This window comes from Poecilia reticulata, chromosome 7 (assembly GCF_904066995.2).
Source record: "Poecilia reticulata chromosome 7, P_reticulata-male-v2, whole genome shotgun sequence".
Lineage (NCBI taxonomy): Eukaryota > Metazoa > Chordata > Actinopteri > Cyprinodontiformes > Poeciliidae > Poecilia > Poecilia reticulata.
Window position 1 is genome coordinate 12,610,169 of NC_088836.1, and position 13,864 is coordinate 12,624,032.

Here is a 13,864-nt window from a genome sequence, read left to right on the forward strand (position 1 = left end):
AAAAACGTTTGGCAGGTTTGTACACAAAAATTAAAATATCTACCCCCGATGACCTGAAAAGCAAATCCTGCTACAGTGAAAATTAAAATGAGATATCTTGAAAATGTTTTCCACACACACACACACACACACACAAAAAAACAAAAACAAAGAAAAGAGAAAGATGGAAAAGTTTAACACAATTCTAAAACACCTAAGGAAACTAGTCAAAAACTTGAAAACCCACTGTTATGTTTTTTTTTCTTTAGTAACATTTCACATTTAGCAACATATTTTTTTTTCTTTTTTACTTCACCTGTACAAGTGATGTGAGACTAAAAGGATGGAAGGTGGGGCTATAGGCAAAGGAGGCGGACCTTATTGACAAGAGTAGGAGGAGCTAGAAGGGGACTGGTTTAATCGTTAACCCCGTAACGTCCTGAGGCCGTGCAAGCAGAGTGACGTCCTCTAAAGGAGTTCCGCTCGGCCGACGAAGACACCAAACAGTTTTCAGCCTTCGCATTTCCTGCTTTTACTTTTTTTTTTGGAGAGACATGAACATAGCGTCGACTTGAGCTTTAATGTGTGTGGCCTCTCACTGAATCCGCCCGCACAGAAAAATCACATAACCAAACAAAAGAGAGGTTTTTTGTCTAGAAAAAAAAAAAAAAAAGGCAGAGGGACTCCAGCTCAATACACACACGAGAGGGTTCCATTTTGGTGATATTTACAATCACTCTGTGACAAAGGAAATAAAGTCCTTTAGTAAGCGGAGCAATGATTTACAAACGGCTTATGTATTCTCGACGACACCTTCATTAAAATGTTGCTTTCCCTTCAGCCGGGGGTGTTTCAGAAAGTCCTGAAGTACGTCCACCCCTCATGAAGCAACTATATTCTATTTTCCTGCGTTACATTTTCTACCTTTGAGTATGCTTTAAGCATTTCATCTTCATAATAAGGATAGTTCATGGCAAACAGAGAGGAAGTGAGAGAAAAGGAAAGCAATTTAGCAACAAAAAAAAAAATCAAAACAAGATGAGAGGACATTTTTGGCCCTCATTTCCAGTATGCCGGCATGAGCTTTAAGCTCACCGCCACCTCCAAAAACAATGTTCACAGACCAGGAGGGGGGAGGGAGGGGGGAGAAAGCAAAGGAAGTGCCTTGGGCTTGTGGCCGATTAAGTGCTTGGCAAAAAGGTGGTACTGTAGCAGTCTTTGGGATTTTCAAAATCCATCAGAAGAAAAAGAAGAAGAAGAAGAAGAGGAAGAAGAAAAAGGAAAAAACAAAATGAATAAAAAGCAGATACATCAATGATGCTGTTGTTATGTTAGAAAGCTCTCTGGAGTCTGACATGTGGAGGTCATATAACTTCAAGTGAGGTAGAGAGGCTTGTCCCGGGCTCCCATGCCACTGCTGATGAAGAAAACAAGAGCTGTATAAATGTGTGACAAAATATATCTGAACAGAGGTCTGTTAGCAAAACATAACTGTTTATTCTACATAACATTTCACCAGGGAAATCTGTTTTTTTTTTGTTTTGTTTTGTTTTGCCCCCCCCCCCTTTTCAATGAAGGCCTGTTTTCTTTCCAATGAAGGCCTGGGGAGCGGCTCCAAAACAAACATGAAAGCTGACGACAGACAACAGACATCAAAAGGCACGGATTCAAAATTTGCAGATCAGTTGGTATTTGAAATGTCAGATCTGGAGTCTATTCTCCAGGTATCTTTACTGACAAACTAGGAGTAATTTAGAACCTTCTGAGAGTCCCAAACTACAGAGATCTGACACTTGAAGAGAAGGTTTAAAGCAAAAAAACTCAGTCCTCTTCAAAGAGCCTCAAACAGGATTTAACCCAACCTGTTTCGGATCCAGATGAATCGGCTCTAAATAAAGCAGACAGCATGGATGTAAACAAATTTGTTTGCATCCATTTGTAAAGATGAGCACGAACCCAAATTACCATAAGAAATTAACGTGGCATACTTGATAGAACCTCTAACAATTCCTGCAAAATAAAAGTAACTTTTATGTTTTTGTTTTCTTTATATATATATATATATATATACCTTTTTAAAGTTAATTAGTAACTCATAATAATCTGACACAGCTGACTATTTTAGGTGCTTTCCGCTGTGCTGGATGAAAATCCCTCTTTATCTTGCCACCATGAATAACACGCAGGATTGCAAAGGAGGTAAGATCTCCGAACACACTTTTAAACAACTGCAGCAAAGAGTGGATCTTGCAGTCCCCATAGTAAAAATTAGACCCCACTTAAAATCTAAATAGATGGATAGGAGTAATGGCAGACAAGAGAGTCTTTTTTTTCCATATCATCACAAAAGAAAACTTTGCTAAGTCGAGCTGGAACCAGGCGCCGTTTTCAGATGAGACTCACATTCCGGCATAAAACAAAAGGTTGAATGTGTGCAAAAATACAGCTTTGTTCTCTTCCATCGACCTTGGAGAACTTAAGATTGCCTTAGCGTCATAAATTGTTTAATATATCAAAAGATTTAAAATAGAAATCCAGTAGAACACAGCAGCAAGATGCCATTCTTCGCTGCAGTCTTTCAACAATGAGTTTGGAGATTTAAAAAAAAAAAAAAAATGTTCATGTTATTTTTCCGGACACATCTTTACCAGAAATGGCAACAAATTTGTCTGCGTCTGCATGTCCTCTTCAAAGTTCAAAGTAGCAACACAATATTGTTTTTAAACGTGACACAAAATTTTTTACTTGGTGACTGTCTGAAAAAATATTCACTTTATTCAATAAAGCAATGTATGTGGAGCGACACATAATTGGATGTCGGCTCTTTTTCCGAGCTCAGTAATAGCATTGTTCTTGTGCTGCGTTGCTCATTTCAATTTCAAGAAGATGCTTTTCTTTAGCAGGTAAATTGCTTTTTATGATTAACACTGTCTGAGTGTCAGAGTGTGAAGCGAAATGGTTTAATGTAGATCACTTGGAAAATGAGGAGCTCTCAGAGAGCTGCTTAGTATTCTCAACAGCCAGACGTCATGAAGTGCAGCAGAGTCGAAGCATTTTATCTTGAAAAAAAAAAAAAACCTGGTGCTATGTGTTAACTGGTGTTATGAGCTTACCCGCAGTGGTTGGGTCCACATTCCCTGTTGCAGTACTCGCCATCCCAGTCGGGGTTCTGCCCATGCACTGGATTGGGTGCCCCTGGGGACTGCGAGCCCCCGACGCTGTTCTGGTAATCAGCCTGAAGATGGGAGAATCCCTGCAGAGGAGGAGGAGGAAAGGTTATACCAGCCAAGCTTTTGCGATGGCCAGCCATCAGGGTGTGCTGAGCCATGATCTGTTATGAGGCCAAACGATGTCAGTGGTCTATGTCGGCTGCTGCTGAGAGGAAAATGTCCATTTTCCTCCCTCCATTTGCTCTTATTGCTTGGTTAAAATAGTTCTCACAATCTGCTCCTGGACTGGAGATTTTATCGACTGAGACCGTTACATAATTAGTTGGTTTGGCCTAAATTATTAAGAAAATCAAAGTCGACGGCATATTCCCAATTTTTGGCATAATACACATGTTTGTGTAACAGTAATTAGCAAAAATCTCTACGTAATTACACAAATTCAATAAACGGGACAAAGTTTTATTGACGACTGCACCAACCTGTTGGCTGAGCGGAGGGGAATGCAGAGGCGCCTGGAGCCCCATTTGGTGTGAGATGATTGGCTGCGACTGCTGCATGCGGATTGGCTGATTCAGATGTAAGGAGAGCTGGGCGTGCGGGTGCAGAGGCGGGCTGATCTGGAAGGGTGCTGGGGGAGAGGCACTCATGCTGGGCGGGAGCATCTGGGACTGGCTGAGGGTCGGGCCCAGGGCGTGGCGCGGCGGCCCACCGTAGCTCTGGAGCTCGGAGAGCGGGAAGGAGCCCGGGGGGCCCAGGTAGGGTGAAGAAGACTGAGGGGGCACGCTGTACAGGGGCTGTTTGGGGGGCAGCAGGTGAGAGGATTGGCTGGTCTGCTGGGCACTTTTTGGTTCAGGATCATTGTATGTCTGCGGAACAAAAAAATAAATAAGCATTAGTTTAGGTGCTGAAAAGTGGAGGCGATGACAGAGACAAATGAAAAACCAGCATCAGGTGGAAAATTCAGCTTTCAACTAAAAATGTGTATTTGTGTAGAGGTGCAAAAAACCCCCCCAAAAAACACAAAGCTTGCTCTGCTTCATGCTTCTAAGCTTCAAGCTTTTCTCAGCAATGAAACATGTTGAATTTGAAAATGGTGGCAGCCATTTGGAAACCATTCTGAACTTTTCAGTGAGGACATACAAAGAAACTACAACTAATATCAGAGGGCAGACTATTGACTGAACACATTTTTTCCCAGCACATTTTTGATAAAAAAAAAAAAAAAAGTAAATATACATTATATAATGTTCTGGCAACAATGCCTTCTGCAGCTGAACAATAAAATGTGATTCTCTTTACTGAATCATTATATTCATAACATTGTGTAACACTTGGGGAACCTTTACCCCCAAGCTCAGAGACAAAAAATACATTTTTAAAGATTGTCGTAGTTTTATGCCATAACAGTTTTTTTTTTTTTTTGCAATTTTATTTTGGAAATATTATTACTTTCAATCCTCAATAAACATAACAGATATTCAGCAATTTTCTGATATTAGAAAATTCCTGCCTGTTAAATGCTTGTTTAGAGGTTAAATTTTGTCTTTTGTCAGAAAAAACATACATAATTTGTTTTTTTCCCCCCATTCAGTATAAATAAATCAGTAGCTTCCCAGTAGATAAAAAAAATACATTCACCCAGTGGAAAACAACAGCTCATGAAATTTTAAGGGATTTGAACACAAACTAGCAAAAAGAATAAAAAATAACTCCTAAATATACAAATATACAAATCTTATGCCATTTGCATCCACACAGCCAAAACTTTGTCCATTGACCCTTATAAAGAAAATATTACCAGACATAAGCCATGTCTTATGTGCCACAGTTTATTTCATCTGATTATTGAAGTTTTAAAGTTGTAATTCCTGAGGACGAATCTTACAATGTTTCACATAACCTCGTTATACTACTTTAACTTTTAATATTGAATCAATGCCTTAAGCACTTAAAAAACCTCCACATTATTTAAATATAAATTGAATTTTTTTTACACTAACTTGCATCTCTATCATTGCTGAGCATGTTTATGATAGCTCCCTGCTGGAGGACACTAGAAGGGTGCTTGCATATCAAGCAAGAGGTGTCACCTTCAAAATAAAAGGTGATTTTTGAAAAATAAATGCAGCCTATTTGGATTTGGGCACAAAATTGACAATTTATGAATGCATTATTTAGAGTCTTCATGAGGGTCATCAGAGGACATCTAAAGGGCAGGATGTGGCCCCATAGAGTCCAATGTTTTTTTTTAATGTTTTAGAAAGAACATGCTTAACAATGACTTTTTGCCTAAAATAAAAAAATATATATATAATGAACACTCACAGTAGGAAGGTGAGAAAAAGTAAAGATTTTTGATGCTGTTGTTTAAAGATAAATCTGAATCTACTAAAATCAGAATCAGCACACCAAAGCTTCACAAGCACCAGAGATCAGACAATCGGTTGTGATACTTGTTCGATATCCGTGATTCTGACGTTTTAAGTGGTTTGCGTACTTCACATGCTCATGATTGTAATCCAACGATTCAGAGGGCTAAAATGAACTCCGTTGCTTTAAGGGAGAAGGCTGAACTCCACCAAATTCCTGAAAACTTGACCTTTTGCTTTCAGGACAGTGAGCAGGTGCAACACCCCCGCCACTCCCTCCAGTCTCTCCGCAGGCCTCAGTGATGAGCTGTCAGATTGCTCATCTCCAGCCATCAGTGTTGATTAGAAGGTAATGGAGCCCATTTGTATGAATAGAGCTAGGGCCGAGGTAATGATCAATAGACTCCTTGACAGATAGATGGGAAAGGAAGAGGAGCACACACACGCACACACACACCTACACATGTGCACGCATACATATATGCAGGATCCTGGGCAGAGAAATGAGGCTGTTTGCCTGCAGAACAAATGGAATGACAAAAGGAATCTTCCCCTCACTATATTGTGTGTGCTGTTAATACAAGGCGGCACTAAACAATGCAATCCTGCTTTCCTTCTTTTTATCCCGGTGCTTTTTTTCTTTTTTCTGCTGGCGTATACAACGCAGCTTCGTTCACTGGGCAAAGAGTGTGTCATAGATCTGAATTAGCAGGAGAGTGTCAGAGAAGGAAGCAGCGGCAAGCCAATCATTGCCCGAGTTGTTTTGTGATGTACTTCCTGTTGTAGATGATGAGATGAGGAAATCAGTGATCTAACGCATGACTAGTCTGTTGATGTGAGATAAGATTTTATGAGGATATACACATATATATATAAGATTCATCTGGTAGCATGCGTAGAACATGAAAAAACTATTATTTTTAATAGTGCAATCCTGAACGATGACATGCTTATGTGCTTTCTCTTTGTGACCTCTTCCTCCTTACCATACACTGCATACTTCATTCTTAATGCATGTTATAATTCCCTGTGGATCCTATGGAAATCAGGTATTGTTCCAAATATAGCTTGCTATTTTTGCATACCCCCCCCACTCCAGCTTCTTCAACATCACAGTCTCAAACCATGGAGCACCTACACCCCCACCCCAGCCCATTAGCAAGGATTTTCCATCCAATCCATCATCAGTCTTAGCCAGGGCTTGTGTGTCATAAGCGTTACCTTGGAAACCAGACTTGCTCGGTACGCGGCCAATGCTTTCAGGTACTCTTTCTTAGCTGCCTCAGTTTTCCTCTTGTAGCCCTGCGAAGAAGAAAAAAAAAACACAACAAAAATCAAAACAAGAAACGAGGGGTTGACATGCTCGTAAATGTGCAGAAACACACACACGCACGCACGCACGCACACGCACGCACGCACGCACACACACACACACACACACACAGTATTCCTTTTAGCTCACTTGCTTAAACACCCTGGAGGTGCACACTCAAACCCACACACAAACATGTCCGTAATGGTTCCCTTTCCATCAGAGCCAATGGTACAGAACACCTCCATTTCCTCATCATGGTACTAATACTCCCTCATCTCAATGTGTCTCCCTCTATCGTAGCGACACATTATTTCCATTCCAATCCACCTAAAGAAATGGACTGGAACTTCTCGTTGTCTTTTGCTCTGCTCAGAGCCACAATAACATTTTCAGTGCGCTGACGTCTGCGCTAAACCAAAATGGTTGCCATCATTTGATATATAAAGATCCCTTAAAAAACTTTTCTTTTTTTCTTTTTTTGCCTTCAGTATTGTTCCAAATTCCTGCAAGTAGTTGTTGCAGGAATCTCACTGTGTTTAGCTTTAATTATGCTCAATTCATTTCAGCTTATTTGTAGAGCACAAACTCACAGCAGATGCCATCTCAAGGCCCCTTACAAGACAAACAGATCCAATTCAAATTTAACCAAAATAGTCCAATTATGACAGCTTGTCAAATTCAATTACATTCCATTTAAACACTAGTAATAATACAATGCGGTCAAATCCGGTGCCAATTGATACAAAGGAAATATTCTAAGGCAGCACAGGAAATAGTCATGAACTTTGCAAATATTTCACCTCCAGAACAACCATAAAGGGGCAGACAGCGAAATTACACCGACTCCCCTTAACAGGAAGAACTCGACTTAAGCCCATAAAGCACATTCACAAAACGCAGTGCATGCACAGAATCAGGCCAGGCGCTTTTAACCAAACATTGTGTAAAAAACTGTAACTCTGTTAGAAAAAAAGACGAGAAGGAACCTCATCAATACCCAAATTCCACCATTTTGAACTGAGAAATCTCCACAGGAAGAAATAAGAAAATTGAAGAAAAAATTACTGCGCTGATAATAATGTTAATGTCAGAGGTTTGTTTTAAAGATATTAGATCACACTACAAAAAACAAGTTAGTCTTGCCTCTTAGGAGTTTGGCACTAGCCACGTTTAAAATTTTGATCAAAGATATGGTTATGCCATTGCTATAGGTAGGTCATTTCTGAACAGAATACATATTTTTTTATAAATTCAGCTGCATTTATAAAAATCTTATTAATGAAGAATTTTAGTGCAGAAATTACAGTTGAAAGCCATTTGGTTTAACTTAGATGTGGTTTAGTAATAAGGTTGTGGGTTAATTCCTTTCAAACCACACTTTAGTTGCTTTAACATAAAACATTTGTCACTTTAATCAATTTTCTGCAATGAGAATCCAACGCAGAGTACTAGGTCAAAACCCACAACCCAACCCTGTTATGTTCAAAGAACCCAGACCTAGATTGTCAAAAAGGACCGGGTCAGAAAAAATCAAATTAGTTTTTAACTGTGCAATTTTTTTTTGTGTGAATATTCACATGTTAATATTCTAATTGATGCACAGAACTGAAAAAACACAGGAGTGTCTAAACACCCGTGAAACACAACATTGTGATCTCCTTACATCCCTGTCATCATTAGCATTTCCTATTTATTACCGCAGAGCAGGGGTTGACATTAACTGGCAACAAAAGGAATAGATAGTTCCTCCTGAATAGCCAAAATGTCCTTCAGCTAAATCCAAGGATGAGAAAAAAGAAACATAGTGGAGGGGATGGGGGGGTGGGTCACTATTTGTGTATTCCAAGCAGGATCAAAATAGCAGGCGAGAAATATAAATAAAGAGAGGAAAAGAAAAATTCACACATTGCAGCTTGTCAGAGGGCCAATGAAGATGCATGGTGGGGAGATATCCGTCACAGAGGCGAGAGGGGGGGGAAAAGGAAATGGAACGTATATTGGCCTTTCGTTTTTTTTTCTTCATATTTGAGCTGGTTTTCGTGTTAAAACCTCGTAAGACATCCCTGTTTTGTGATTGTTTGAAGCAAACAGAGCTGCAGTGAGATTCCAGATTTTCTCTTTTTCCTCTTTCATATGTGATTGTTTGCTTTCGCAGGATGCATTAGCGTTTGGCTTATGAGCATATTTACCCAGCGCAAAACATATCATTCCTTGTCTGCTGAAATCTCCCAAGGCATTTTTATATTTTCCCCCACATTGACCGTTCCAGGCTCGTAAAACGTCCTGGGTTGTTAGTCTCGGACTGTTTTATTGCTGTCTGTGCACGAAGCCCCTCCTCCAGCCCTGCCGCTCCCTCCCTTTGGTAGAATTAAATTTAGAAAGAAAATCATTTTAATGAGAGTCAGGGGAGCGGGGATAAACGGATGGATTATCTTTAGAAAGAGAAGAACTAGCTCATTAAGACGAGCTGCAACTCACAGCAACGTTCAGGTAATTACACAAAAGATAACGACAACAAAAAGGCTGCTCGTCTGTTGCGGCGCACGCCACCTGCTGGTGGGAGGAAGCTGAATATGTAAGCAGTTAAATAATGCTATAATGCTATGGGTTTAGCTTTACCAGCTGAATCCATACATTTAGAACCAATTCAATTAGGTACATCATGCCTCATATGAGCGTACCTGAACCCTGTGGTTGCATTTTTGCCTCATCCGATTTGGTTTCACAATTTTTCTTCACATTTCTGTTGCAATCAAGACATGATAATTTTTTTCCTGTCTATTTAGAAAAAGTCGCTTTCACTTCAGAATTATGCGTGGCTCTACATAAAGCCCAGACGTGACAGCCTTCCATTTGCACTTAAACACAGCATACGTTTGTGGGCTTCAAAACTTGATAATGGGTGCATAGCAGGCAATTTGTGCCACACAGACACCTTTTTTTTTTTCCAGAACAGAGAAAGTATTAGATCTGTGAGATTTGAGTGAAAAAAAAAAAACTGCACATGAAATATTAATATTTATGCAGGTTGTGATGTGAACATTTGCAGGATTATTCTACACTCTCTGATGTCTCTGAATCTGAGCGAGCCTCCGAATTTCTGCACTAATCATTATTCGTACTTCTACTTTAATGCTCGTAATTTGAAGCCTATATTTCCATAATGCTTTCACGTTCATCTGCTTGATCAGCATTCTGTCAGACGACACCCATGCGCTATGTCAATAATCTAAGTTTCTAAAAATTCGGACGTTTAGCTTTTAATCCGTCCTAAAATAAACAAATAAATAATGAAAAGATTTTTAATCCTTTCTGAGGTAGAATAGAAATCCAACGTACAAATGCAGTTTGAGACAACTGCAGACTCTTCTATGACAAGAAGAAAAAGGAGTCCTGCAGCAGATGGTTAAGCTCCCTCTGAGCCCTTATTACTACATCATTGAGGCAGTCTGGCATTAAATTCATAGACAGAAGACAGCGAGACAGCCTATATTCCCAGAGGAATCATAGCAAGTTCTTAGAGACATCTCCAACACCTACGTACCAATTATTTTGATAAACTTTAAAAGAAAACCAGTCAACAGCAGAGAACTGGCTTCTTGAGAGGCAATTACATACAATTGTAATACATTTCAGTATATTATTTTGTAGGTATGCAGCTTAGTGCTTATAGAAGTGTCCATGTCCAATATTTGGCTTTGGCTTTACAATGTCGCTGTTGTCAATGAGTTTCAAGTTCTGCTTTGTTCGCCCCGGTGTGTCTCGGGCCTCTAATTCGTTCTTCCACATGCACATTTTTTGTGTACCTGCTTCTGTTCCTCCCCGAGGCTGTCCCACATGGAGGCCACGATCTTGGAGACGTCTCCAAAAGTGGCATTGGGGTTTTGGCCTTTGATGGCAGCTTGGGTGTCTCTGAAGAAGAGCGCGTACGCCGACACGGGCTTCTGTGGCTCATTGGGGTCCTTCTTCTTTTTCTTCTTCTGAGGTTTGGGCTTGGGCTTCATCATTTCTGCCGCGTTCCGCTTCTCGTTGCTTATCTGGAGGCGGAGAGGAACAAAGAGACAACTGGTTATAACCTTCTGCTGATGATGCGGACTGGATATGAAAAGTTTTGTTGACTTTGCAAAAACACACACGTGCACAGTATGTACACACATATATTCAATAAGTATGATGTTATCAGTGAATATGTGTAAACATTCAGACCAGTGCCATTAGGAACAATGCCTATTCTGAAGACAACTTCAACACAACCCAATCCTAACCAGAACCACGATGCCAGTCACAGCACTTAGTCTGATTTCTACCGAAATTGGTTGCTTTGAAGACCGTTGGACCTGTAATAGAAGTAAAAGTGTAATATAGGGATTAGAAACTGTGCCTTGGGGTAAACTTATCGGGTTTGGTACAGTAAAATCAGTTCTTTTGTCCCCGCATATTAATGACACAGATCCCCAGACATTTATCTTGTTATTTTTAGGACCGCTCCGCACTCTGGCTTTTCCCTCAGCACTACAACAGACTGGAACAAAGGCTTATTTTAAGAAAACGGAAACCCATTTCCACACCAGATTTTAAGCCGTCGCTAACAAATATCGTCTCCTTTCTCCACCTAGAGCAGTGGTGACCAACTTTCTTTTGCCACTTCGCCCAAAATTTTGAATTTGAAAGTCATGGGTAATAGAAAAAAAAAAATCAACAATACAAAAGAATTACATGTTATGAATTATTTTATTTTTAAGCTGCTCAACAATAAACTAAGCAGATTGTGGCTCTTGCACGGGCCACCCTGCACACCCGTCTCCTGTTTTTGTGGTCTTCCGAACAGAAGACTTCACAAGGTTATATTTTATTTATTTATGCCTTTCCATTTTGGTGAGTGGATTGCTTTGAATTCTGAATCAGATTGTGTCACACTGCTCTTACCATGGTTTTTTTTTTTTTTTCCTGGATTGTATCTACCTCGCCTCCAGAACAAGATTTTGTTGAGTTCACATAGAAAAGATGATACCGCCTTCCATCGAAGCAACTTGGAAATGTGCTTGAAAAGCAAAAGATGAACATATTTCTACATAATTCCATTTATTGGTGTTTTCATGCGGTTGAAAAGTGGTTAGGGTTGATTGGATGGACAAAGCAAGTCCTGACTTTGAAGCGTCTTTGCTTAGGTAAAATTTTTGATGTTGCTAAAGACGAAACAAAAAAGACGAAACAACACCGAATTTTGATACATTTTCCCTTAGCTAAAAAAATCCTGTCTAGGCTTAAATAACCATAAACAACACAGGTCTGACCGCACTCTTGTACATGGTGGACACTATTTCTTTCTTCCTGATTGACAGAGTGTAATCCATGGGCATTGCTTAGCTGTGTTGTTGTCCACATGGACTTAAAATGATTTTTTTTCCCAATTAAATTTTGCAGTTTTTGTTAGTGTTCTCTTTCTGGTATTGTAAGGCTCGGGCAGCTTTTTGTTCTTTTGCTTGTCTTTGTTTTGTTTGTGTTCATTCGATAATGGTTTACAAATAAAATAAGAGCGTAATGAACTACCTCAAACTGAAAAAAATAAAAACTCACAAACTTGCACACATTTAGTCTTAAATGTTTGACAAATAAAGATGCAAGAGTAGGATGACAGAGCAAAGGTTGTGTATCACGTGAACAATTATGGATACAAAAACACACAACAACAAAACACAAAGAGAGAGAGATCACGTTCACGCTCGTCTTTGTGCACGCGATATCAGCAATAACACAGTATGCTGAAATGTCCCCACATTTTCATAAAGCACAAGTACTTCCATCGGAGTAATGTGCTGCTTCATCCAATACACATGAATACATTTTCATTTCCAGGTAGAGTTTTGACTGGGAGTCAAATCCAGGTCACCTGATTCTGCTTGTGATTCTGTATGGAAATTGCCTCGTGCGCTCTGGAGAAACCAAGTGAAGTAAAGGATGGAATGCGAAAGAGGAGGAGAAAGACAGCGAGATGAAGGGAAAAGCTGGCCATTACGATGAGAAAAATGTGAATTAACCTATTTTTTTTTTCTGTCACTAAAAGACATGCATAGGACAAATGACACAAATGACGATTTCAGGTCTTGTGACCTGAAATCTCTTATTAGTAAAATACCGCAATATTGCCAAATATATGTAAAGTCAGTGCTTTATGTTTAAAGCATTTTCTTTATAATTTGGAAACGGGGTGATTCGCGTGTAGTTGACGCCAGAATTATATTCTGTAATGCACTGCAGCCATATTAGCGCAACGTGCTCCGGCTTCAGGAGCCGTTTGTGGTTCTTTCAACAGCTTGACAGCTTGTATTATCTTGTCTTATTCTGAAGTAAGAAATACGCGAGTGGATTTGTTGTTTTGAAGAAAGTTAATTGATAAAATGTTGCAATGGCACTAAAGAAACTTCCATTACTTCAAGCATTCTGTGTGAGCGATAGTAAAAAGTAGGATTTTTCCTCTCCTGTTCCTCTGATCCAGGATTTTAAAAATTTCAAACAAAGAACGCGTTTCGCCAAATCGTAGCAAAAACATATTTACCCACACATGTTCCAAAATGCAACAAGAGGACATTTAGAAACATTCATTTCCATCGCGAGATTAAGTAACAACCTTGTTTTCTCCCATTAACTGTCATCTGAAAAACAGGACTGCCTCTGAGAACGACATTGTTTCAGGAAAGCATTTGCTAAACACAAACTGCATGAAATTAACTAATCAAAATTCAAGGTTTGGGAGCACATTTGCCAGCTACAGAAAAAAAAAACAAAAAAAAAACACAACTTCAAAATGGCTTTTGAGGTGTTCCTGAAATTAATGAACGTTCCCTCTCAGGGTTATGCCAAAGCATTGCTTGTCTATTTTGCAGATTACAGGTAATATTCATATTTTTATGCGTGTGAGGATATGCGGTTTCATTAAAAAATAATCACCCCTCACTTTTAGGCAATGAGGCAGAAGACAGGCGTTTGAAACAACATCTGTTCGAGCGAACCTTTGATGTGAAAATAGAATA

The 13,864-nt window shown here is 39.5% G+C and overlaps 1 protein-coding gene across 2 annotated transcripts in view; it reads right to left on the reverse strand.

Annotated features, from left to right (window-relative positions):
* Positions 1-391: 391 nt before the first annotated feature.
* LOC103481161 (TOX high mobility group box family member 2-like) overlaps positions 392-13,864 on the reverse strand; it is a 101,016-nt gene continuing 87,543 nt past the window's right edge. For both annotated transcript variants that reach the window (XM_008436460.3, XM_008436461.3), the window contains 5 exons: positions 10,640-10,870; positions 6,740-6,820; positions 3,629-4,015; positions 3,093-3,232; positions 392-1,396 (listed from right to left, as the gene is read on the reverse strand). In XM_008436460.3, the coding sequence (XP_008434682.1) occupies positions 1,354-1,396; positions 3,093-3,232; positions 3,629-4,015; positions 6,740-6,820; positions 10,640-10,870 (882 nt within the window). In that variant the 3' untranslated portion in view covers positions 392-1,353. The remainder of the gene's footprint in view (positions 1,397-3,092; positions 3,233-3,628; positions 4,016-6,739; positions 6,821-10,639; positions 10,871-13,864) is intronic.